General features: G+C 45.5%; 1 protein-coding gene across 5 annotated transcripts; it reads left to right on the plus strand.

Moving 5' to 3' along the window:
- Positions 1-844: 844 nt before the first annotated feature.
- sin3aa (SIN3 transcription regulator family member Aa) lies at positions 845-18,776 on the plus strand. 5 transcript variants are annotated; one of them, XM_035642544.2, is made up of 21 exons: positions 845-934; positions 6,258-6,474; positions 6,799-6,984; positions 7,736-7,842; positions 8,222-8,516; positions 8,678-8,926; positions 9,100-9,252; positions 9,353-9,508; positions 9,638-9,727; positions 10,084-10,202; positions 10,293-10,503; positions 10,887-11,003; positions 11,278-11,516; positions 11,794-11,977; positions 12,177-12,756; positions 13,079-13,248; positions 13,350-13,523; positions 14,598-14,690; positions 15,305-15,399; positions 15,642-15,834; positions 16,822-18,776. In XM_035642544.2, the coding sequence occupies exons 2-21, from the start codon at positions 6,289-6,291 to the stop codon at positions 17,050-17,052; spliced, it is 3,828 nt and encodes a 1,275-aa protein (XP_035498437.2). In that variant the 5' UTR covers positions 845-934; positions 6,258-6,288; the 3' UTR covers positions 17,053-18,776. The 5 variants fall into 5 exon arrangements, 4 of the variants coding, with proteins under 4 accessions (XP_035498437.2, XP_035498438.2, XP_035498439.2 ...); XM_035642545.2 differs by lacking the exon at positions 845-934 and adding an exon at positions 976-994; XR_004794833.2 differs by lacking the exon at positions 845-934 and adding an exon at positions 4,104-4,284 and having other exon boundaries at positions 15,605-15,834; positions 16,822-16,958.
- Positions 18,777-27,377: the final 8,601 nt, after the last annotated feature.

Here is a 27,377-nt window from a genome sequence, read left to right on the forward strand (position 1 = left end):
ATGAGGGTTAAGATTATATCTCAAGAAATCTAGAATGTCTCCGACATAATGTCTCTTGAAACACGCATTATTTCTGCTGTAGCTGGAATGAAGAGGTTATTATTTACACATAAAGTTAAGACTAAAGTTAGATAGATAGATGAATAGATTGCCTTTATTGATCGCAAACTGGGAAATTCCGGTGTTAAACTGAGAAAAGAAAACATCCTCCTATTTTATTTTTTTTTAGATGACACCATTATTTGTATTGTATGTGGAGCTGAATGGATGAAGAGCAACATTCCCTCAGAGGTCTCAGACTTCACCCTGTGGCCCCGGGGAAAATACAACACAACAGACATTGTTGGAGTAAAAGTTACTTAGGTAAAAGTAAATTATGTAAATACAGAGGTAAGTTGGTTTAATTGCTTGGTCAACAAACAGGGGGGAAAAAATCCTCTCCCTTCAGGTTAAAGAAAAAGTCCACACTGCTCGAATGCAGAGATTTTCCTCTGGTCTTTTAATAAAGCACATTGAATTAAAAAGTATTTTGAAAGACAGCTCGGCCTAACGAATGATCAAAAATGTTAAAAAAAAAAAAAAAAAAAGACTCGGCAATTTCATCAAAACATTGAAATGATCGTTGATGACGAACGGTACCCTCCTAAATGTGATGGGCAGCAGGGGTACACACGGACCAAGTGCTCCACGATCCCTGACCTGCTCTGTGCAGATGTTGAGCACAGATGTCGAGCACAGATGTTGGCCCGCGGCCGCTGGGTTCTGGTCGCCGGAGCCGGGGGGTGTCCCGCTGCTTGCCGCCTCGCTTTTTTTAGCGGGTGATATTCAAAATAAAGTGACGTGGTTTGTACTATGCGCCAATGCCGACGGAGGGGGGCGTCTCCAACTATTTTGTTACAAACACGAATCCGGAGTAAGGAGTCTTTTTCCCTGGGTATGTAACAGCCGCTTAAAAAAACGACATCGTCTTTTCCAGCATCGCCCGCGTTAACAGGTGAACGGTGTTCGTGGCGGGGGGGGGGGGGGGCCGGGGGGGGGGGCGTTCGCGGCTTTTGTGCCCCGAAACGGAGCGACCGAGGCTTCTTCCAATGCTCGTAAACAGAACAGCAGGAGAAAAAAAAAAACACAAGGTGGGAGAGAGATGGTGAAAAAAAGAAAGAAAAAGAGATGACGCGCGGGTCGTCGTGTCGTCCCGGGGGCCGAGGGGACGATCGGGGGGACCCCGCGGGGTGGAAGTCGTGTGCGGGGCCGCGCGAGCGCGTAGCGCCGATCTGCGAATAGATCGTGGGGGGGGGGGGGGGGGGGGGTGAGGGGGTTGTTGTGGTGATGCAGGTTAGACATTTTACTCCCGACTGCTGAAGTAAACAAAGAATGTGATTTGTTGGACGCGCGCTTCGCCCCGTCTCGCGGGGAGAGGGAGGTGGAAGAGGGGGGAAGCGGGGCCGCCGCGGCTGCGTTGGTTCGTGTTTTGGGAACGCGGCGAATGGCGTGGCTCCGATGTTTCCACTCGGCGACGCCGCGGTTCCCGTTTCGTTTGACTTTGGCATTGTTCCGTGAGGGCAACCCGATCGGCTCCTGCCGCCAAGAAAAGACAGAAAGAACAGGCAGCGCCGGCCGCCCAGGGCCCGCGTCCACCTGCGCCAACGCGAAGCGTCAGTTGATGCGTTTTTGTGTGTGCGCGCGTGTGTGTGTGTGTGTGTTTGCGCCCCGCGGACCCTTTTGTTTGGAGAGTGCACCCTGCGAGTGCACGGCGCTGGTTGACCCTCCTCACCGTGAGGCTGGGTGGGTGGGGACATCTCCACAGCCCGCAGTGCGAGGTGTTGCATGCTTTTGCACAAAACTTGAAATAACGACTTGTTACGCAGCTGAGAATCGATCTTGTTTTGCGCGTTCAGGGGATTCAGCAGCAGCAGGCGTGTTTGTGATCAAATGCTGGTGTCGGTGCGGAGCACGTATTTTGTAAATATATACGCAATTACGGGGGGGGGGGGCGGGGAACCAGTCGGGATAGTGGAGCTGTGTGTGTGTGTGTGTGTGTGTGTGTTTGTTTGTGTGTCGCTGCTGCTGAGCTCTGCCCGTGCTGTTAGAAGGAATCCCGGGCTGGTGTTGCAGCTCCGCCTGTCGTGGGCGAGGCTTCATTTCGGAAGGTCCACCTTTAAGGGATTTGTAAGGACGGTTCTGTGCAGCGATTGGCTACTGCGTCCACAGAGAGGGAGGCGGGAGACGAGCGCAAAGGCAGGCATCCCGCCCACAAGGTCACGTGTTGCCCAGCTCCAGGAAGTGGCTGCGCAATGATTGATGGATGGATGGATGGAGCCACAACAACAAACAACACAAGGACACAGATGAGAAATAGAATTAGTGAAATGTACACATCATTTTCAAAAAACACATGAAACTTAAATCGTAACTAGAAACTGAACAAAAATTTACCACAAACACATTCAAACTAAATATGTCCAATGATAGGTCATAGTAGTTTGCAATAGTCTAGCTGATACTGTGTATTATGGATGAAACTAACAATCATTTTCACTATCAATGAATCAACATATCAGAAAACCGTGAAAGATATTAAGGGACAAATTTCACAGTGTCGCCCACCATACTAACATTGAAAAGCAAAGTTTGGGCACCCCTTGGCAAATGTTTGCTTAAACTTAACCCTTGCATACAACAACAAAAAATTGCATACACTTTCCAGACTATTATTATTTTGCTTAATTAAACTAAGTAAAGAGGAACTCTCTCTCCCTGCAGATCACTTCCATCTTCTGAAATAGTTTTAGGTTGTCTTGCACACAGAATGTTTAAGATCTTCCCACAAAAATGTTTTTAGTTTGGACCATATTGTTTGAGTTAAAGAAAACAAGTCAATCAAAAACATCCTTGCCCAAAACACTGAAAGAAAAATGTAAGAAATTATGAGCAATTTTAGATCAGAGCATATTTGAGGTCATTTTGCAGAACATACATCTGTCACAGTTTTTGAGGTCATCATCAGACCTCGGGCATAAGACAAAGGTGGAAACTCATCTTACTCTGGTCGTACACAGAGAAACGAATACTACATTTCTCTATTTTTTTAATTAAAAGACATATAGGCACATATATTTCACTGGAGCAAATGGTAACCTAGAGTTGCAACACACTTTATAAACAAAATAGGATTAGAATGCTATCACTGATTGACTGGTGAGGTCCCTTAATATAGGGAGTAATGTTAAGTTATTAAACTTTTCTAATGCTGCTGAAGGTTAAAGCGCATGTTTATTGACAGTCAGCTGGATGACGGATCCCAAGAGTTTTGGGATGAACTAATTTGATACAAATTTGCTTTCATAGAAATGGCAAGAATCTTGATATAATGAATTTTGACGAGAACACAGGTGATGGGGTATTAATAACATAATAAGAGTATTTCCACTAATAACAAAAGATAGTCTTTTAAAAAAACATCTGAGACATTCCGTTACGGGGACAATGTGTAGGAATTTGGCAACTGTCAAATTCAAACTCCAAACAGGAGTCAGCGGAAAGTTGGGGTTTCCACCTGTACAGTAAGAAGCAAGGACATATCTTTGGTAGAATACTTGCATTACTGCCTTCATAAGAGTCAAAAGGAGACAGATTTTATAGGAATTTAAATTGCTAATGAAAGTCTGTTGGCAATGAGCTTTTGGAATTTTTACTAAAAAAAAAGACATTCAATTTCTTCATCCCATCTTTAGAGTACTGGTTGGGCTCTGGGGTTAATTGGGGGAAATAAGGAAAGTGGCTTGTAGCCTATGACGGGGGTCCGTTGGGGCCCCCCTCGGAGATGAATCCGCCTCTACGCCTCTGATCCTATACACGTACAGTGCATAACAACCGGGACTGTGCTCACCGGTGGTATCGTCGCGCTCCAAGTCAAAATGGGCGTGTTTGGTGACTGTACGGTAAAGCCATGATTGACAGCACAGATGCACAACCTGGACCCTTCGCCCCGCCCCACCGTGGACCCTCTGAACGAACGGACCAATAGCGCCTCTCCGGGGAGGGGCCTAGGCAGGGAAACCACGCCCCCGTTGGTAACCGAGCGGAGATTGTTTTCCTCTCGGGGAGATTTCCACTCTGCAGCCCCCAGATCCAATTGTTTACTTTCTATCACTGATCGAATTTGCTTTTCACTTGTCCGTCCGCGTTGGTGTCTTTTCCATCTCGAGGCGTAGCGGTCGACCCATGCATAACGGACTACCACAGCACCATCGGTGAACTTCGGCTCGCTGTTTTTTAGGAGAGGGGGTGAGTTCAGCTGAATTCATTCAGTAAGCTAGCGCGGCTAGCTGCCTACCTGCCATTAGCAGACGTGTAGAGTGAAGCACACGGGGGATCGACGTTTTCCCTCGCCTGCTCCCTGCGAGAGCCGACGCGAGCGATCGAATAAACCGAGAGCCGATTCTTGCCACAGACGCTCCAGCAGCAGCTAACCACGTCGCTAAAAACTTAGCTGCATGTGCTTCCACGCTAGCCCCCCGGACGGTGCTCGGTGTCGGGCTGCCCATGTTGTTTACATTAGCTAGTAGCTAACTGGCAGCTCGCAACCGCTGTCGATAAAACGATTTCCAGGCGAAGTTGTCACAACACGCCCTTAAAAGGCGTCCGGTCCGGGCAGTCGGCGACGTTTCGCGCGCACCCGCTGGGAACCGAGTGCAAATTGCTGCACTCGCGTGCCACGCTCTAAATGGCGGGCGTGTGGGGGGGGGGGGGGAGGCGTCGCTCTGTAACTCGAGGTCGGTGCTTCTGTCGCTAGGCCGTAAAGGGGATGGTCGGCTAACGGCTGTTAGCATGTAGCACACATACACACACACACACAGTCGCGTTTGCCCGTACGTGCCGCAACGCTACAACACCGAGCGGCGGTGATGCGTCTATAAATACCGCCGTCTCTGGACGCGGCCGCGAAGAGCCAGAAATTGTGTCGGGCGAACGAGCTCCGCTGTGCGAATGCCCGAGCGTCACTTTGCCCCCACGGACACGAGTTCCGCGCACACCGTGTCACTTTTTTTTTCTTCGCTATTGAGGGTTTCTGAAATGTGCGGTATCCTCCCCCCCCCCCCCCGTTTTCTCCCTCGCTCGGTTTTTATAAATGTTTTTATTTTACTCAAAGGCATTGTGTCGGTGTGAGGAGCAGTTGTTGCCGTGTCTCGAGGAAGTTGTGAACGGCGGCGTGACGTCTCCCACGCTCCCGCAGCACCTGTTTGTTGCACCGCTGACGTCCCGCGGCCCGCGTTTCATTGGCCACGCGGGCCCTCGCGACGCGTTCACGTGTCGCGTTCACCCGGGACGGGATTTCAAATGCAACCAGTCGCTCACTGCAAACCTGCAAAATAAAAGTTTGTGGAGTGCAGTAGAAGCACGTTGGGATTATTAGTAAACTATTTCCATTGCTTTTACTTACACCAGAAACTACAACGACTACTACAGCTCCTCAAATGATGTCAACGATGTAATCGTGAAAATATTTCATGATTTGATCAGGGCCCGGTTTTTGTACTAACCAATGAGTCTCGATTTAATAACACTGAACATTTAACAATGAGAACAATTATAGTCATGATTTTAGATGAGAATGAGCATTTCATTGTTGATGTGATTGACACATCTCTCACAAAGATTCGGACTGTTAACAAACCAATGGAATCAAAGAATTAGGCATTTCATTTTACATTAATATTCAAATTTCTAATTTTAACAATAATACATATTATATGATTAATTGCAGAAATTTGCTAAAAAAACCATTTTCATGTTATTACAATCATTTAAAAGTCTCTTCCATGTCTGTTGGGAAGAACCTCGATTAGAGCGGTCGTCGGAATTAAAAAGTTGGAATGACAGGCAACTTGCACTGGAGGACAATTGTCCTTAATCCAACGACCCAAATGTTGTTCTTATTAATGTCTTTAAACTGATATATAAAACAGAGGAAAGTGATTTATTGATATCATCAAATCCATTAATTACCCCTTAGTTATTTGTGCTGATAAAAAGCATTTGGTGTTTCATTTGATCTGAGGTCAGACACTATCTAACAGTTTTCTTCCTCCGCCAAACAGCAGAAGTTGATTGCTGGCACTGTATAAAAAAATATATTGCCTAATGTTCCTCAGCAAATTATTGAATGAATTCAAGACAGAGTTAATGGATTCGTGATTAACATACCAGAGGTCTGCCTGTGTGAAATAGTGTCCATATGCTGCTCTTTCCTTTCCCAGGTCTCTCAGCGCTCGTGACTATGAGTTCATAATGAAGCGGCGACTGGAGGATCAGGAAACGGTTTTTGCATCCCAGCAGCGGCGCCTTGCTGGCAACGCGGAGGCTTTCCAGCATCGTGTCCTGGCCCCGGCTCCGGCCCCGGCTGTGTATGAGGCGGTGTCTGACAACATGCAGCCCACAGCAGGTGTCCAGTACTCCGTCCCCCAGGGATACCAGGTATACTCTGTTTGCCAAGGGTGGATTCATATTTAGTGTATGCTGTTTTCGAGTTAGACCAAGGTCAAATGTGGCAATCGTAATTTACTTGTTACCCATAACATTGAATGTCATTCAAACCCCTGTTAGTCTGCGGTGCATGTCAGTCAGTTGTCTGTTTTTTGTTTTGTTTTTACTGTCAGCTCCTTTTATAAAGATAAATTGCTTTACATTTACTATATGTGGCAATGATTAATCTTCATCATGACAAGTACCAGCCATCAGACGTCATTCAGCCACGGTTTACTATTCACCTTTAAAAAAAAATGACTTCTGCTTTCCCAGGTTCCCACCGTTGCCCAGAACAGTGGTGGGCATGGGCACACCCCGAGCCCAGCCGTCCATGGGGGGTCCCACCACCACAACAACCCGGCAGTCCAATCCCATGGGCCCTCAGTGATGTCAGGACACGGCCACACAGCTGCTCCTCAGGCCTCAGCACAGGGCCAGCAGCAGTTTCAGAGGCTCAAGGTTAGTTTGCCGCTTTCATTTGAGCAGTTAACCCACATCCTGTGGAAAACCTGAAAATTGTGTAAGATGTAACAAGCTTTAATAAGTTGTTGAAAATAACTATATACATTGCTAGAGGTTTTGGGGGAAAAGTATTAAATTAAACATTGAACGTTTAGTGGGTTGGTTGTTGTTTGAGCACATTTTCTGTCAAATTATATGGTCGGGCGACTCCCATCACAAAAAAATAAAAGTATGCTAGCCATCCTAGCATCTAGCCATGCATATGAGTTGTCTTTGCAGGGAAGCATTTAGTATATTGGTATGGTGGATTAGAGAACTTGCAACTAACGGGAACCATTGTCTCCTCCTTCTTGTAGTAAGATCAGTGACACAAACACTGTTGAATACAGACACATTTCCAATAGTACTCGGTTGAGTAACTGTAGTAGCTACACACCCTACTTCAAATATTTTACAAATGCCAACCTGTCTGAGCACTTGAGAGCAGTAATGCAAAAATCTGTCTGCCCTCAGCCACTCCAGTTTTTCTTCGGCGTCGATCGCTTTTTTTCGAGTCTGTAACCCTTCCTCTGAAAGGAGAGGTTTTTTTATCGGGAACATCAGAAACTTTTCTTGGGTGCTAAGGTTTTTCCACTACATTTGGTGTATAATATAAGAATTGGGGCACTGCTTTAAAAATTAACGTGAAAGAAAAAGAGATTGACACAGATGAAGATAACTCTGCCTTCTCTCTCTCTTGCTCTCTCAGGTGGAAGATGCTTTGTCTTACTTGGACCAAGTGAAACTGCAGTTTGGCAATCAGCCTCAGGTCTACAACGACTTCTTGGATATAATGAAAGAGTTCAAGTCCCAAAGGTGAGGACACTGTTTTATTTTACAGGGAGATAGTGTGAGTCACTAGGCTGCACACACAGCGTTTAGACACTCTCTTTATACGTTTGGCCTCAAATCCCATTCATCTGGTAAGATGCAGTGTTCTCTCACCAGAACAATTGTATCTTCCTCTTTTTCCACTCCTAGATCTTCTAGGTGGAAAAAAGTATTTCATTTTTGCCTCCATCAAAATTTTCACAGTCCTCATTTGCTGAGAATGACCAGTTTGTCAAGTCTGCCCCACCTGGACGGTTCAAATAGACATTTGTTCAACAAAAAAAAAAACCTCAATTTAAATGGGTGTAAGCTGAATTCCCTCACACCCCATTTACATTAATTCTGTCTGTTCCTCTGTTTCTAGTATTGACACTCCAGGGGTCATCAGTAGAGTATCACAGCTGTTCAAAGGTCATCCCGACCTCATCATGGGCTTCAACACCTTCCTGCCACCGGGCTACAAGATCGAGGTCCAGACCAATGATTTGGTGAACGTGACGACGCCCGGTCAGATCCACCACATCACGCCACATGGCATTTCAGTCCAGAACATCCCGTTAACAGGGGCAGCTACCCAACACCAACCACAGCTCCCGTCTGCGGCGACCACCACCGCCCCGCCCCTTCTAACGCAGCCTACCCCTGCCAAGATGAGCAAGGTGAGTACCGAAGGCAGAGTGAACACCAGCCAATTTGTAAAGACAGAAAATGCTGTTATTTTTCTCTCAAAAGAGAATTGGTGGAACTGGTTCAAGTAAAAAAAAAAAAAAGACAGAAGGATTTTGTGGTACAGCATCTGATGAAATCTTCCATTTTCTAGCCTGTCCAGCCCCAGGCCTTGACACCGAGCAGCCAGAGCAGTCCGTCCATCCCTGCGTACACCTCTCCCCGCTCCCCGCCCATGCAGCTCCTCCCACCACTCAGTGGGACCCCCACCGGTCCACCCATGCAGAACAACCAGCCCGTGGAGTTCAACCACGCCATCAACTACGTCAACAAGATCAAGAACCGCTTCCAGGGTCAGCCTGACATCTACAAAGCCTTCCTGGAGATCCTCCACACGTACCAGGTCAGTGGCTCCAACTGAAAACCCCCACCACCTGGATACTTTTACGTTCCTTATAAAATAATTTTCCCAAATGAAAATGGTCAGTCAAAACACAATGTAAGTACGGTTTTGAAGTTAGAGTGAGGGCACTGTAACCTCTCGCATTACTGACATCTGGTGCTGATCCATTACAGAAGGAGCAGCGTAATGCAAAGGAGGCCGGAGGCAATTACACACCGGCTCTGACGGAGCAGGAGGTGTACGCTCAGGTGGCCCGACTCTTCAAGAACCAGGAGGACCTTCTCTCAGAGTTTGGGCAATTTCTACCTGACGCCAACAGCTCAGTGGTGAGGACCCTTTATGAATCATGGCAGCAGTCACAGTCCTGTTGTATGTGTCCAGATATCTGTGTGCCCCAGTCTTACCAGTGCTGTGTATTCTCCCCAGCTGTTGAATAAGACCACAGCTGAGAAGGCCGAGTCTGTACGGAACGACCACGGCGGTACCGCCAAAAAGCTGCAGCTCAACAACAAGCAGAGGCCCAATCAGAACGGCTGCCAGATTCGTCGGCATCCAACTCCGGGGGCCACACCACCTGTCAAGGTACACACCAGGACTCTCACATACTGCCTCCTTTTTTCCTTTTTCTTGCCGTTTAATGTCTGCCTTTGTTCAATCATTTCATAAATATTCTACCTATGTCCTTCCATTGCCGTTTTGGTGATGCTACAGAAGAAGCCCAAGTTACTGAATTTGAAGGATTCCTCAGCCGGAGAAGCCAGCAAGCACGGAGTCGGCACAGAATCTCTGTTCTTTGAGAAGGTGAGTTGGTAATGTGCCTTTTTTTAGCTTAAATACAGTTTTGATCAATTGGAAATTCAGCTTAAAAAAATTACTTAGATTTCCTCTCAATAATCCGATAATCCCCATCAACTTCAGACAGTAACGTTGCTTTTAGTATTTGATATTGTCTTCCTTTGAAATACAATTCAGTATATTTCTTTACACTGAAATAAACAAGTCCAAACTTCAAGTAATATTCTGCTGTCTAAATTAAAGTGTGTAACTTTATTTAATGATTTATTTTTTTAAATAAAATGGAAATATGACGGGCAGACTCTGTGCGAGTATGAGTATGTATGATGCTGACATAAACCGTTTTTTGTTCCCCATCACAGGTGCGCAAAGCCTTGCGGAGCGCAGAGGCTTACGACAACTTCCTGCGATGTCTGGTCATCTTCAACCAGGAGGTGATCTCCAGGGCTGAACTGGTGCAGCTAGTGCTGCCCTTTTTAGGGTGAGTTGTGGCACTTAGCCCTTCAGATAAGGGTCTTTCCATAGCATAAGGAGTGTATATCATTTCACACGGGACTTTTCTGTCACACAGAAAATTCCCCGAGCTGTTCAACTGGTTTAAAAACTTCCTGGGTTATCGGGAAATGGCTCACATCGAGACGTACCCCAAGGAACGGGCCACCGAGGGCATCGCCATGGAGATCGATTATGCCTCCTGCAAGAGACTCGGCTCCAGTTACAGAGCTCTGCCCAAAAGCTACCAGCAGCCCAAATGCACCGGCAGAACTCCACTTTGTAAAGAGGTGAGAGGGGGTCATGAATGACATCATTAGAGTTAGTGTTTGATCGTAGTTCTTGCTATAAATCTTATGACAAACTCAATTATCACTTTTGTTAATTAACTTTCAAGAACAACACACTAATACGAAGTACATTCAAGTTTAGAAATTGCAATGCTGAGAGTTTGTTGGCAGCAATGTGAAGGGGAAAAAAATACATGAGTACATCAAACAGAAAAACTAGAAATTCAATACTTTCAAAGCTTGTTACAACATTAAGCAGAGGTGTTATGATATGAAAATAGTCCTTAAATCTAATGTGACAGTCAACATCTTATTCTCTTTGGGATCGTTTTAGTTAAAATGTGAAGCCTTAAGTTTACGGTGTTTGTCTCTGCTGTGTCCAGGTCTTAAATGACACCTGGGTGTCCTTCCCCTCCTGGTCTGAGGACTCCACGTTCGTCAGCTCCAAGAAGACTCAGTACGAGGAGCATATCTACAGATGTGAGGATGAGCGCTTCGAGGTGAGCAGGAACATTAAATATTTGTAGCCCTATGTTGATGTGGTATTGATGTCCCGCAATTTGAAAAAAAAAGAGAGGAATTGAGTCCAATTTCAAATTTAATTTTCCTTTTCTCAGGATTTCTTTATTTCGCATCTTTGTCCTTAAAACATCCCAAAACAGAATTGACTAGAGAGAAATTACTCCGTGGCAAACTATAGAATATATATATTTTCTGGCCATTCATACACAACAAAGAAACATAAAAACCTTTTCTGTTTTTTTCTGCTGACAGTTGGACGTAGTACTGGAGACCAACGTGGCCACCATCAGAGTCCTGGAGACGGTGCAGCGGAAGTTGTCCCGCATGTCCGCCGAGGAGCAGGCGAAGTTCCGTTTGGACAACACACTGGGCGGGTCCTCGGAGGTGGTGCACCGGAAGGCCATCCAGAGGATATACGGAGACAAGGCACCCGACGTCATCGACGGCCTGAAGAAAAACCCTGCGGTTTCTGTCCCCATCGTGTTAAAGAGGTGGGTGTGGAGGGATTTCTCTGTGACTCACAAACTCTCTGTTCAAACAGTGCAGTAAACATGTGCACATCAGCTGAGGCACATCTTAATAAACACTAATGCACACAGGAGAGGAAAAGGCAATATGATGTGTGAGTGGTGGATATAACAATGGCTCCTGAGAGTTAATGTGTGCTTTCATCCACTACAATGTTTGCACCTTGTTGCGATGATGTAAAGTCACTCAGTGGCATAAGTGTTTGTACGTTACTTGACTTTGTCCTCTGCTTTTAATCAGGTTAAAGACAAAGGAGGAAGAGTGGCGGGAAGCCCAGCGAGGCTTCAACAAGATATGGAGGGATCAGAACGAGAAGTATTACCTCAAGTCCCTCGACCACCAAGGCATCAACTTCAAACAAAACGACACCAAAGTGCTTCGATCCAAGTCCTTGCTGAACGAAATCGAAAGCATCTACGATGAGGTAAGAGACAAAAGACAAGCAGCACGACCACAATATACGGATTACCAAGGTTGTGTTTTTCTTCACTTAGCCATTGTTACAATGTCATGTTTTTATGTCACATTAACATCCTTAGGAACCAGTTCTCATTGATATCAGCATCAAAACAAAATATTTTTTTCTGTGCCTCCGAAATGCTGAATAATTTATTTATCTGCAGCGCCAGGAGCAGGCCTCAGAGGAAAACGCCACCCCGCCCACAGGTCCCCAAATGACGCTGGCCTACGAGGACAGTCAGATCCTGGAGGACGCAGCGGCGCTCATCATCCACCACGTCAAGCGGCAGGCGGGTATTCAGAAGGAGGACAAATACAAGATCAAGCAGATCATCTACCACTTCATCCCCGACATGCTGTTCTCTCAGCGGGGCGAGCTCTCCGACGTAGAGGAGGAGGAGGAGGAGGAGGAGGAGATGGACCTGGAGGAGGGGGCGTCCAAAAAGCACAACGGCGTCCCCGGAGTCGCGAGACCCTCCAAGTCCAAGCTGCTGTTCAGCAACACAGCGGCGCAGAAGCTGCGCGGCTGCGACGACGCCTACAACCTCTTCTACGTCAACAACAACTGGTACATCTTCCTGCGACTGCACCAGACGCTGTGCTCGCGCCTGCTGAGGCTGTACGGGCAGGCGGAGCGTCAGATCGTGGAGGAGGTCCGAGAACGGGACTGGGAGAAGGAGGTTCTGGAACTCAAAAAGGAGAAGAACGACAACCCGGCGGTCCAGCTGAGACTGAAGGAGCCCAGTGAGTAACAACACACAGACCACCGTTCATTTGTGTTTCGCTTCAAACTCGACCGTCTCCCTAAACGTTTATGGCCACATTACTCTCTTCATTCATAGAGAAAAACTTTTTTCAAAGTTTTTTTTTTGACTTATTGCCATCAATGAACAGTGAAAGAGAAGAAGATCAATGAGTAAAACAGTCATTAACTGTATTGGATATTGAAAAAGAGAAATCTCTTGGACTAGAATATCAAATTGTTGCCAAAGCTGATTGGTTTGAAAAGTCGCCACTCATTTAGATTTGCTTATTAATCTTGATTTTTGATGATATTGCTCTCCAGTGGACGTCGAGGTGGAGGATTACTACTCGGCCTTCTTAGAAATGGTTAGAAATCTGCTGGACGGAAACATGGAGGCTTCTCAGTATGAGGACTCACTGAGGGAAATGTTCACCATCCACGCCTACATCGCCTTCACCATGGACAAGCTCATCCAAAGCATCGTCCGGCAGGTAAGAGTCTTGTTTGTTCTCGCAGCTGCCGCAGATTCCCGAGAGCCGTCACGTTTATTGCCCTCCAGTCGAAAAGACACCAATGTTTACTCTCCGAACAGCTCCAACACATCGTGAGTGACGAGATCTGCATCCAAGTTACGGACCTCTACCTGGCGGAGAGCGCCGACGGGGCCAGCGGAGGCACCGCGTCCACCCAGTCCTCGAGGAGCTCCGCGGAGGCCATGTACCAGAGGAAAGCCGAGCAGACCATGTCTGACGAGAACTGCTTCAAGGTAAATGCACCAGTCATTGGAAAACTGGGGGGATGTTGCCATATGATTATGGGAGATGACACATTGTGCCGAAGTAAAAGAAAAAAGGAAAGGATTTCATTTAAGAAGTGCTCAAAATGACGAATTTTCAGTCCGATAATAATGACCGATATGAGCCTTTCACAGACATATTGGTATCAGCATTCATGTGTGCAGATATGCTGCAATATGAAAACTTTTATTTTACAGAAGAAATAATATTGCAGAAAAGGTTTGCATTTATGCTTACATTTTATGTGTTTGTGTTTTCTTTTTATTTAAAATTAAGTTCATGTTTAAGTATAAAATATCAATCCTTAATTAAATTTCTCATAACGGTGTGATAGCATCTTTGGCATTTTTTAGATATATATTTATATATCAGCATCAGATATTTTTACTCCCTAATATCAGTTTTGGTCCTCAAAAGATCCATATCGGTCAGGCTCTACTCAAGTAGAACTTTATTATTACTCAGGTGATTTCTCATAGATAAATTCTGTTCTCATATGTGTTCACCAGCAATAAATCTCCTCCACGGTTTCACAAATGAAAAGTTGTGAATTAAATAGTGTTTAAAAGGTTAACAAATTAGTAGGCCTTGTAAAAGGAGATCTACAAATTAACAATTTTTTAAGGTAGTATACCTGGTATATAATGTTATGGAAATATGATATTTTTAAATTAAGTTACATGAATTTTAATGCCACCTTTTGTCATTATCTGACAGATAGAGAGGCAGACAGGAAACATGGGGGGTGACACGCAACAAAGGTTTAAGTGATTAAGTGGCATGTGCTGTGGTACCAAAGTGCTCTTACATGTTTTATTTTTATTATTACCGTTTCCCTTATTAAATTGAAATTAGAGCAGCATGAGTAACAGAAGTAGAATCAAAAGGGGAACTGGCTGATCTACAGCAAGGATCCTGGATTCCAGCCCAAAGTGCTGCAGCTGCCTGGTTTGCGCTCAAGCTCTTTAAAAGACATCCTGGATTTCACACACTGAACTCATTTCACCCTCACACTTGCTGTGTCTCTCGGCCGCTTTCCCCAGGTGATGTTTTTGAGAAACAAGGGGCCGGTGCAGCTCACAGTGGAGCTGCTGGACACGGAGGAGGAGAACTCGGACGAGCCCATGGAGGCTGAGGTAAAAAAAAAAACAACAATAAAAAGAAAACTGAGATCAAGATTTTTTTTAACCAAATACAGTCTTTGTGATGCCAGTAACCTGCCAAAAACATGTACCTCCAAACCCAGCAGTAACAACTTCACCAATTTGGTAGTGATTGCTCTGGTGGCAAGTACAAACCCTGTTCGTCGGAATCTGAAGTGTCATATTTGGTGCAAGTGGGCGTGGCCTATCACATCACCCCAACTGAACTCACTTGCGACATTCACATTGCGCACTCAAGAGTTTTTGTTAACGTCACGGCAAAGGGGGGGAAGATACGGTTGAACTATTTAAATGCTGCAGGCTTTGTGATAATGAAACTAGTATGTGATAGATGTCAAACTTTTTTTAACCAGCCGTAGCGACTTTAGAACCTGCTCGTCGCCACATGCGGCTTCAATCTTTATCTGTATTTCCTTGGCAACGACGTTGACTCGGCCAAATTGAGAGTCACCTCTCTGCTCTCGACGTTTTCACAAATAAACAACAGGACGCGGCAACAGCCCCGAATGATCTGCTCTTTCAAGTTTTGTGGGCGCCGGGGAAGATTTGTCATCTCCTGACCCGTCTTGTTTGTTCCTCATGTGCAGCGTTGGTCTGATTACGTCGGACGTTACTTAAACCCAGATTCCACCACGCCGGAGTTGAGGGAGCACCTCGCTCAGAAGCCAGTTTTTCTTCCCAGGTAAGTTGTCACATCAGGTTATTTGACAGATTTGCAAAAAATTACTCTAATAATGTTAATGATCAGAAATTAATGGTTTTCATAATGCACTATTCAAAGTACTTTGTTGCATGCGCTGTCTGACACATCTCTTTGAAAGTGGAGTCCGCTGATTAAATTAACTCTAATCGATTTGTTCTGACACATTCCTGCTGGATCTCATTAGTCACTCTCATTACGCTCGTCTCGGTGCTCATAACCAGGAATCTGAGACGGATCAGAAAGTACCAGAAGGGCCGAGAGCAGCTGGACAAGGAGGCCTGCGAGGGCGGCAAGAAATCCCTGGAAAAAGAGAAAATGGAGTGCATGTTCAAGCTCAACTCTTATAAAATGGTCTACGTCTTCAAGTCCGAGGATTACATGTACCGACGCACCGCCCTGCTGCGAGCTCACCAGGTAATGATACCATTTACTGACTGCTTCATGTATTTCTCCCTTACTCACTGTTTGGGCTGTTTGTTTCTTACACTGACATTTGTGTTTGTGGCTTGGACTTAAACGCTATGAAGCTTTTAATTAAAATTCTCAGCTAAGAATAGATTTTGGCTATAAAAAAATTTTGAAGAGCGTTTAAAACGAAACTTCAAATGGCAAATCACAGCTCTCGCTGACAACGGACATTGTAATCCCACGCAGTGATTATTTATGAATCGTGCATAAAACTGCCATTTGGTAGATTATAATGTTAAATCCAGTATTGGAATTTAACAGTTCAGCACACATAAATCCCCCTTTTTTAAAAGCAAAGCACAACTTTGCTGATTAAATAGAAATGATTGAGTTCTGACTCAGAGTTACTTCCTTACATTTACAGTTATCGTAGTAGTACATCACAGTTAAATTTCACCACATTAAAACATGCAACAACAATAAGGATTCAATATGTAAATGACTAAACTAAAAAACAGTAATATGCTGCAACTGACTTATCAGCTCACAGAGAGCAAAACGCTTCCCCCCTCTTTGGTTGCGCTAGTGCTCCACAGTCAGAAATAGCGACTGCGAGTGATGAAAAGATTTGTCGCCGTAAACAGAGAATAGCTGATTCATGAGTGAGCGCAGGCCGCCCGTCCGACTGACTTACAGACAGGCCTCGGCCACTCTTGGCAGATGGATATCGGGTACAGTGGTTTAAAAAGAGAGGTTGGGAGACACTGTGCCTATAACCGTATATCAATGCTGAGTTGACAGAACGTCCAGTCACCAGTCGGGGGAGCTGTAAGGCAGAAAGCTCCTGATGCGCTCACTCATGATTCGGTGTTTCTCAGTTCAGCTTGAGGATGCTACGCCTAAATGATTCCTTCCTAAGTGTTTGACAAGTGCACTGTTGTAATAATCCTCCGACCAGCCGGCTTCATAACAAAATGTCTTGTTTCTCCTCAGTCACACGAGAGGGTGAGCACGCGGCTGCACAAACGCTTCCAGGCCTGGGTGGAGGTGTGGGCCAAGGAGCACGTCACCCGCGACATGAACGCCGACACCAACAAGTGGCTGATGGGCGAGGGGCGCGAAGGCTTCCTGCCCTGCACCACCACCCGCCAGCCTGAGATCGTACACTACGTGAACATCAACAAGTACCGCGTCAAATACGGCACGGCCGGCAAGGCGCCGTAGCCTGAGGAGACGCGGGAGAGAGAGACTGATCCCTGGAAGAGTTTTTGGTCTGAGGTCAAACAGGTCAGGAGTAGAGGTGGGGACGAGGGCCTAGTCATGTGTTTTTAAGGCGGACACGGGGGCACAATTAAGCTAGCTGCCGTGTGTGTGTGTTGCACCCGGGGCGGCAGGATTACTGATTTTACCAGCGTTTTTAGCTGGGCCCATTTTTTCCACAGGGCCTTTGGTGCCAAAAGCTTAGGAATTGTCGTGTTCCGGTCACAGACCTGAGCTCCCACCAGCACTCAGAGCCACGTCTCACAGTAAAGTCGCCCGGGCCTTTTTTTTTTTCGGGGCCGGGGCTGAGCGACACAAGCGGCGAGCCTGAGAGAGACAGACTGGTGCTTTTTGTACTTTATCACGCCTGAGCTTAAGAGTTTTAGCTTTTGACCGACCGTTTTGGTCCGAAGCCATCAGAGTGAGAGCGCCCATCGAATCCAATCACACGGGGATTTCTTTACGATAGTGTGATTCTACAGTATCCACGGAAAGAAAACAATATGGTGGACAAGTGCACTTATTTAGGAATAGGGAAATGTTGTTTCAAATAGTTCTGTTCCCCAGATGGAAGGTTTTGGAGGAAGCTCAAGGAAGTGTGAGGAGGGATCTGGTTCAGGCATTCCTGCGTTACGGCCAAATCACAATTATGTACCTATCACCAGACGGAAAGAGGTGCACATCTCCTTTTCCAAAACACACGGCAGCATTATTAGAAACTGTGCCTGAGCCCCAAACAGTATTGTCGGGTCAACATCCAAATGCACTGTTGCAATTAATGTAAAAAGAAAAGAGAAAGGAAAAAAAACCCAGCCTCACAGCACTGTTTGGTCTCAGACTGTAAAATTGTATAGCTTGTGAATGTCAGATACTGACATGTATTCCAGTGTATGTGTTGTGTATATATATTATATATAGTTCTATTAACACAATTGATCCTCGCCGCCCTGGAAGTCAACCTTTTTAAAAATGCCCTCTGCTAACACACCAGCTTGTACACACACACACATACACAAACGCAGACACACACACACACACACACTTCTCATTCTCGGAGGACTGTCCACATGCCGCTCACATTGTAAATACACTGTACATAGTCTCAGACTTTTTATGACAAATCTGTGTTGTTGTGCTAGTAATACTTTCCAAGGTTACTGTGGACTTTGGTGATAAATGGCTAAAGTTAGTATGTATATGAAAAAGACAAATGCAAGACCATTTATTACAGTTTTTACCAAAGGGAGTTGATTATATTATAGCTGTTCCCCCCCTTTGTGTGTTCCTTTATGTCTTTTCTTTTTTAATTTCTGTAGTAAAAAAATGTGGAAAAGTAGAAATGTATCCAGGTCTTTTGGTTTTTATATATGAAAAATGACTCTCTTTTTTTTTTTCTTTCCTCTTCTGAATGTGACATTTGGTTGGTAAAAATCACTGCCCCCCCTTTTTTTTGACAACTGACACCGTCCGTGGTGATGGTGAGACTCATTTCAAAGTTCAGTCTCAACGGACTCGGCAACCGTCTCGCCCTGTGATGCACGCTTCCCTGCCTGGATAGATTTCTGCTGCAAACATCACCCAACACCATATTTTTGATAATGGAAGAAGTCACACGAGCATGTCTTTAGTCCCTTTATTTAGACATTTATTTAAAGTAATAATAAAAACGACATTTGTAGCCTAACGGAGCCCGTTGTGGAGTTGTTGAGTGATTTGTTGTTTTTCTCACACTTTCATGTAGGAAAGCAGAAGGAGAATCTGTTTCTGTTCATCAAATACTCAAGTTTCTTTTGGTCAACACAATATTTCTACACAATTTAGGCTTTGATTCTCATGTGGGAACAAATCAAATATAGAACATTCGACTGATCATAAGAGTGTCAGTGCAGTCTGTGAAATTGTAGCAAACCGTGACTCCCACAGGAAAAGTTTGTAACCAACATCACCAGTACCAGTGTATCACTGACGGCTCCAAAGTGGACTGTGAATATAAACAGTGTGCTGAGTGTTTGATTTTGTGAAATCTTGCTCCTTTCTACGTCGTCTGCAGTTCTTGAACAGCACTGGTACAAGCAGTGAGAACAATGAGGTCAGTTTCTTTAAAAAGTCTAAAATTTAATTTACAGATGCCTTTTTTTAAATCGATGTGCGTATCGTCATTATTTTAATAATTATTATATGCATTATCACAAAAATGCAATGAAATAAGAAAGTAACAACATAAATAATTCTAGGCCATAATGTCACTACTGCTTTCCGTGAAATGGGTATTAAATAGTTTTAACTAGTCTCTTGAGGCACAGGATAAACAAAGAAAATATTAAATATTCATCAGCACGTGGTGTTAAATACAGATGTGGTCTTTAATGAATGTCTCCTACTGTACATGCTCTCTTTTCCAATCCTGCAGGGGGCGCCCTCGCACTGTCCACCAACACAAACACCTCGCATCCTCCACAGGCAGAATCACTGAGTGGAGACACAGATGGACTTTTAACTTCATGGCCTTTGTTCAAGTTTACGTCTGATCCTTCCACTGTCGTCTTGGCTGGATTTGATCTGGTCCCCTCCCTCTGTGATTGTTGGACTCATCACCTTCACCTGTGAAACTCTTGATGCCTATTTGTAATTCCATCATGAAGTTTACATAGTTTTCTTTATTCAAGTGTTCAGCGTGTGAACATCTCCAAAGGTGATTTTCGAATGGCTTATGTTGTCCAACCGACTGTCCAAAACCCACAAGGATCCGGTTCACAGTGACATTAACATGGAAAAGCAGCAAAAACACACATTTAAAAGGCGTGAACCAGCGTTTGTGTGGCGTTTTTTGCTCCATAACCAACAAATCAATTGACTTGAGCAATGGTTTCAACACAAACTGAGTTCTGCATGACTAACTGGTATAAAATGACAGTTTTGTGTGTCATCAGGTCTGCAGATTGGACGGCTGCCCAATGAACTCCCAAATAGCGACCGTGTAAGACTTTGAAATTACTAATGCAAAGTAATGCAAAATTGTGAACACGTGCATATTACCACGGGCTCAAAAACTGGGCTAACGCACACTGGTGGCTTTAATCGTTGTCAGCCAATGTGGTTATTACCGTCTTTTTTTTATTTTTACCATACTTGTTTCTTTTAGAAGTTAATTATTGGTATGTGAGTGGAAAAGGCTGAAAGACGGACGATTCCTGTCAGCTCTGGCGTGAGCTCCGGACGATCGACAGGCGACTGCTCGGTGACGCAGGGGGCGAATTCAACTGCAGACAGACTCCGGCAAAGGCCCCCAGTGGCTGGGTCCACTGCTGCAAGGTGAGGTCAGGAGAAGCGGGACAGAACAGCCCCCCCCCCCCCCCCCCCCCCCCCCAACACACCCTTTTTACTGTACCTGCACCTTTCAGATCCTCAAACAAAACACATCCACTGAAAAGACAGGCACCCTTTACCCACTTGGCTGCATCCGTGTGCCGGGGGGCCCTGACGAGGAGTGAGGCCGACACATGCCAGCAGAGCTCCCCAATGCGTCCCACTGCCAGCGCTCATAATGAGTTCCTCAAAGGCAGCACCGGCTAAGGGCCCCCCCCCCCCCCCCACATAAAAAAAAAAGCTCTTCTGCGTGATTACTTGCTTGGAGTACACACTCCTGAACCCTCATCAGCTTTCGACTCCCCAATTTCAGGCGCTTCCGCAACTTCTGACTCAGAGCGCAGAGCTTTTGTCCCGACCACAGTGCCGGTATTGTCTCCTGGAGCTCGGAGGCCTTTGACACTCACAACGCAGAGCAATTAACCGACTGAGAGTGACCTCACAGATTTTGGTTCTTTATTCATGGACGTAAGCAGGTGGTGTGGTGTGGTGTGGTGCGGGGGGGGGTTTCTCGCAGTGTTTGCTGTATTTCCAAATTCCACCGGCACTTGCACTCTTTTGACGAACCACCGTGCCTTTGGAGGACAAAACACATGAACACTTGTCCTGGGCCTCTCGGTGAAGTAGACCGTTTTGGCAAACCATGACGAGACGTCAACAGTAAATGGGCGATGGGCAGGCTGTCACCCGGGCCTGCACAAGACGTCAGTAGCACTGCTGAATGGGGACAGATAATCCAAAGCCTTTTGGAAAGTACTTTTAAAAAAAAAGGGTTGTCGGTTTGGACAAGAAGCGCGAGTCAGGGCAGCTATGAATAATTCAAAGCCCTCGTTGGCTTTTTCTTAAACAAACCAATCCATCTCCGAGCGTCCTGGGTGATTCCCACCCACTGCATCCAGAGGCAGTGTTTGTTTGAATGGTTTGTTTCGTACGCGGCAACATGTGCACGGCCCGGGTGCACCGTCGGCTTCACAGGCCGATTCGTCTTGCTGATGAGAAAAGTTCCCCTCCGCAGGCTCCCCTCTCGCCCATGAACGGATTAGTGAAGTCTGGCACTCTTACATAACCGCTGCGAGCTCCTGCGCTGAATAGTTGATTTTTCTACACGCAACGTCGACGGGCAAGAGAGAAGAAGAAAAAAAGAATCTCTCCACCAGCCACTTTACAGCAGACATGTTGAACACGTGGAGGTCACTCCTCCTTACCTTGTCATGTCCTCTTGTGTATTTTCATCTTTACGAAGCTACAGGCCGAACGCTGCACAAAAATTCAGAAGCGCACACAACAGCTGATATTGGCCTTTTCCAGAGGTTGTGGCCATGCCAGGTCGCTCGGTCCCCCGCTCACGGACATGTCTCGGCAACTATTGGACGGGTTGTCATGAAATTTTGCTCAGACTCATCGATCCCACGGAGGCGAATCCTGTCTTTGGTGACCTCTCGAAATGTGCCACAAGCAGGTCAAGTTTTCACCTATCCAGTGAAATATTTCAACCTCCACCAGATGTGTTGCCACGAATCTTTTTCGGCAGACTTTCATCATTCCCGGAGAGACGTACAATGTCCTGGTGCCTTTGGTCTTTTCCTCAAGCGCTGCCGGCGAGTTTCGCATTTGCTTCTCTTCAGTGACGTGTTGCAAACCGGTACGGAATCTGGTACACTGTCATGTCTGCTTGACGGAAAAAATGTTCCATCTTTAGGGATCGCTTCTTACTAACACCCTCGTCAGATCGGATGTTCAAATAAGTCCAATACTTGTGCTTAATGACCAAATGAATGACTTCATTTTTCTTTCTATCAACCCAAGATTTGGTTTTCATTAGTAGTTTAAAACTGATCTACAAAGCCTCAGTAGATGATTGATTTGCCGTCAAGCCATTAGTTGCAACTTTTAAACCTTTTACTTATAAATGCTCTGTTTTGTCCCACAAAGTCCACCGCCATCTATGTCCGCGACCAGTGGTCTGTTGTATGATTCAGACATGAAGGTGATGGGGTCATTTTTAAATTAGCGTCAACTTTGTTTTTCTTCTCACACGATGAACTCATTGTCCACCGATGGAACATGTGTTTTGAAACACACTCAAACATCAAATCTGGTGACTCGTGGTGGGATTTATTAACATTTATTGAGGCTCTGGCCCAAAACGTGAGTAAAGTTTGAGGTTCAAGTAAGTCCGAAGCATGTCATGGGGCTGATGGCACCGAGCCCATTCAGAGCAAATTCACGTGTTGAGGTTGACAAAATGTATCAGTAAACAACTGTGTCCCTGCGAAGACGGGACATGAAAAAACGCTGGTATATTCTTGTCTTACACTTACAAGATAAGCATATTATTTAGGTGCCAAAAAGTACATCGTCTTCATGTTTGTTCCTGTTTTTGTCTTCTTCTCCTCTTCTCTGAGCAGATATTCGTGCAGTTGCAACGGCCCGAGTGCTCTCAATATTGTATGTGTGTGTGCGCCCTGCCCAAAAAGCCATTTCTTGAGGCTTAAGCGTGACTAAATATATCACAAGATGAAAGTCATTGGGGACGTCAGAGGCACAAAGCACGCTGGGTAATTTAATGTGACAGCAACTCTCCGCACCCCCACCCCCACCCCCACCCCTCACCTCTCAGACACAAACACACACACACACACACACTTGGCTGCACTTGACCTTTTCCGTCCTCCCTTGGTGTTCATCTCCAGTATACTGTGTGTGTGTGTGTGTGTGTGTGTGTGTGTGTGTGTGTGTGTGTGTGTGTTGGTGTGCTGCAGGTTGGTCAGCACCATCTGCCAGGGTTAAATACAAGAGCAATGATTTGAGTTTTCTGTCATTTTTCAATCCCTGGATTGTAACTGTAGCAGCATCGTGACGGGCCACAGTCAGTACTTTTGGGAACTGCAATGACTGCCGCTAGTAGGAGCCGTGTGGAGTTGGAAGGAAATATAGAACAAATATAGAACAAAAAAATAATAAACATTTTAGTTTAGTAGTTTGTTTTTGGAACAAATGTACTCCCCCATACACCAACCCCTGCTGTTTTTACTCATTTGTGCAAAGCAACTCAACTCAACTCTTATTACCATGCAATGTACTTTTTCAGTAGTTTTTGCCATTTTTGCACTTTCAGTATAAAACTCTTCATCGTACCTTCTTCTCCTCTGTGTCCAGAGTGGTGTTGACAACTTCCTCAGGAGCTCTGAGGGAAAGTACCTGCGTCCTTACCGGGGTCTTTACAACAGTGACCCAAAAAAATGGTACCACCTGGAACCACTAGGGGCCCAAAAGTGGTCTCCCGCCTCTTTAAAAAGTCTTGTCATCTTGTTGTTTCTTACCTTGCCTGACTTCTTTTCCGCAGTACCAGGTCACAGCACTTAATGTAGCAATTATGTTCTTGTCATTAACTATGTGAATGTGACCAAATCAAAAGCAATGGTGCTTAGCCTGCTTCAAAATGGGAATCTCCTTCCAGGAAGCACTCATCAGGGTAAAGTGCCGTTGTACAGAAAACCCACTGGGCCCTTTTCAGCAGCATCCCAAACTCCAAAACCACTCGGACTCAGGGAGGAATTGAACTGGGACACCAAGTGGAAAGAGGAGGCCTTGATTTTTTTCTTCTTTTTCTTTAGGAAGCCAAATGGTCCTCCACTGTACTCACAGAGGCTCCCCTGTTTGGTGCCCAGAAGAGAGCAGCAAGACAGGCGGAGGGGCCCCCTTCTGCACAAAACGGAGCAAAAACACAACAATCCCTTCATTCAGCCGTTTGGACCTGCCATCTGAACAGCAGCTCGTCATTAAATTAACATCACAGCGGGCGTCCGCCCTGGCCCTTGCTTCCCAGAGCATTCTGGTGCACTGAGGAGGAAACTCATCCTTTCAGGAGATACCAGGTCAAAAAGCAGGGGTGGGTATGGACTTGTCCCAGCAGCCTCGGTGTTGAGAAATGGAAACGGCCGCCGAGCCACAGTGGCAAGTCCTCGCGAGGCACGGCGCTGAAAGGACAACCTTTTAATCCTTGGCAGCCGTGAAGGACAGAGACAGATTTGCTTTTTGTTTTTGATGTTGTGCCACTTTCTCGCCATATCCAGCCCATGGGGAGGACTCGGGTCCGTGCCAAGGCCTCTGACCACTGGGGAGACTACAGCACATTCAGTTACACTGAGGCTCAATGGTTCTCCAATAGAAAGATTTGTATGGCAGCCGTGCTCAGGCCTGGTTCATGCAGCTCAAACAGTGAATCAGCTCCTGATCATCGCTAAAATAGATCACAGCCACTTTACCTTTTTCATAGATTCAGTTATCCAATTGAAAGTGTGTGGAAAGTGTATGCGTGTGGGTGTGCGTGTGTGTAAATGGGTTTATTTATTTGGGTTGATCAATTCTTTTTTCCTCATTATTTTGACGTTTAAAAAAAAACAGTTAAATACCTGTAGATGATTTGTTTTGTATGCCTATGTTGTCAGTTATTTGTACTACTATACTACTATATTATAAATATTACTACCCTATGAATTATACTTCGGGTCTCCATTTACATTTCATGGAAAAGATTGGGTCAAAAAACCCAATGTAACATTCCAAATATTAATTTAAATATGATGAATAATTGTGGGACCTTCATAGAAATATTTGCTTTGTCATTTAGAGTGAACATTTCCTCCATCCATCCATCCATCCATCCATCCATCCATCCATCTATCTGCCAGTACAGGTCAGAACTTTGTCTTTCAGCAGATCACAACCTTTTCCCCAGCTCGTCCTGAGGGAATCTCTCACACGTTCAGGTCAGCTGGGTCTACACATCCTTCACGCCCAGAACACCTTCAGAATAAAGCACACGTGGTTCATCTTTTCCGGCTGCTTGAATCACTTCTCGCTGGCTTATACACAGTGCAGACACTCACCATGCAAATGAAAAACAAAACCTGCGCTTGAACACACTCCGACTGTCAGAGACTAAAATAATCTGTGCAAGTTGTTGGCAGCAATCTTTAGGTGAGTTTTTTTTTTGGATTCAAGATAAAGCATCAAGTTCCCAAGATAACTGAATTATTGTTATTAATTACTAAATTCCTTTGCGGTGTGATTGTCACCCAGTCACCCCATGTCACAACTAGCAAACTGATCTAGTGCACATGATAAATCACTGAGTGCCCAGTGATGCAACAGTGCAGTTTCCCCTTGGAGCTGGAAGCTCTTCAGACCTCGAACTGCATTTCGATGTTTTTGTCCAAGAGTATCACAAAAGCTGCACCCACAGCCACTCCGTATTCCTAGTGCACCTCCACCAAGAAAACCTGGGAGAAAGTGGTCCAGGATTTTCGCAGTACTAAAAAGCATGTTGATGATGGACTGTAGTAGTCACATGGCACATTTGACTTGTTACTGTCATCTGTCAAAAATGATTTAAAAAGGCTCTGATAAAGAAAATGAAGAAAAGTGCATCACCAATCAGAACTTTCCGTCAGAATTGATATATTGTGCTATTACTCAAAAATTAGGGAAACAGATTGCTGATGGAGAGACCTGGGTCTAAAATGTGTTTTTTCTCATATAACTTTTGAATTAGTCTTCAGGGCCACCCTACAGTATTAGAATCCCACATTCCTAACAGTGATCCAGGTATAATAACGTCAACACCACATATATCACATGTTTTAACACTGTCTCCAAATTAACGTTCGCACCTGCAGTTCTCTGGATTCTCTCTGTAACGTCGTCCGTCTCGTCCCTATCCGATCACTTTGTTGGTAAAACAAGGAGCGGCGTAGACCGCCGGGCGATCCGGTTAGAAAGGCCAGTGAAGCAAAAGAGGTCAGATAGACGGAGTGACCACAACGCTGCTCTGTCTGTTCGTCGCAGCAACGCTGTCTCCACATGACAGGCCCCCGAGGGCGAGGCACAGAGAGACAACTTCCCAAATTTCCCCATCCCTTCGAATTACCAAATACATTGTACCCCCCCCCAAAAAATGACGAGTGCGTAAAGTGTGTAAATGAGTGTGTTTTTCTGTGAATTTAATACTCATTTGCTGAGAATGAAAGCTCTTATGTGGCAATGGAAACGACGGAGCCCTGCTTGGAAAGCCTTCGACGGCATTTGCTCCAGTCTGTCAATTCCTAAACCGTCGGCCCACTTTGTCTTCGATGCTGTTGCAGACACAAAGACGTGTCTCTCGGGAGTGTCTGGGCAGGATGCAGAGCAAAGTGACGAGCAGCAGCAGGGGGCAGGGAGGCTGGAACATGGCAGGGCGTGGGGTTTTCAACCAGAGGCTCCTCCACAGGGGGAGGTGAAGGGTTTATGCAAAGTGTATCAGTGGTCATCATAAATAGAGAGTTCATCAAAATTTGATAAGGCAAAAGAAGTTGTTTTTTTTAAATAATACAATAAAAATATGAAATATAATCTGCAAACATTCTTATTTTTAACTAGATGCTTGCCAACTATTTCACCTGCTTACAGCCAAATTCATTATTGACTATTTTGTTCTCAAAGCCAGAAACCTGTGAAGACCCCAGCCAGTGTAGCAGGGCCGGCACAGGAAGTTTTTGGGGCTAAAACCAGCTGTGAGGAGCAGCATCACTATCATCTGACATCGGACGTCTCGCCATGGAGAAGGAGCTCCGGCCATCACATTGGAGCGGCTCGCGTTGCATACTGCACGTGTTCACTAATTCAGTTTTGACTCTCGGGGGACGTTACAAAAACAGAAATGGCCCCTGACTTAAAGAATAAATCCATAGTAGACATTCGGAAAATTATGACTGCACCTGTTTCCATAGGTTGAGAGGTTCGCTGAGAGTCTGTTCAACCTCTAGCCACACCGCATCACAGGTGGGCGTGGTCAGGTGTGATCTGTTGTGAGGACCACATGGATCACTGGATGTACACATAGGTATGTCCATAAATGCAAATTATCAAGAAAGAGGCTCTGA

Source organism: Scophthalmus maximus, chromosome 7 (assembly GCF_022379125.1).
Source record: "Scophthalmus maximus strain ysfricsl-2021 chromosome 7, ASM2237912v1, whole genome shotgun sequence".
NCBI lineage: Eukaryota > Metazoa > Chordata > Actinopteri > Pleuronectiformes > Scophthalmidae > Scophthalmus > Scophthalmus maximus.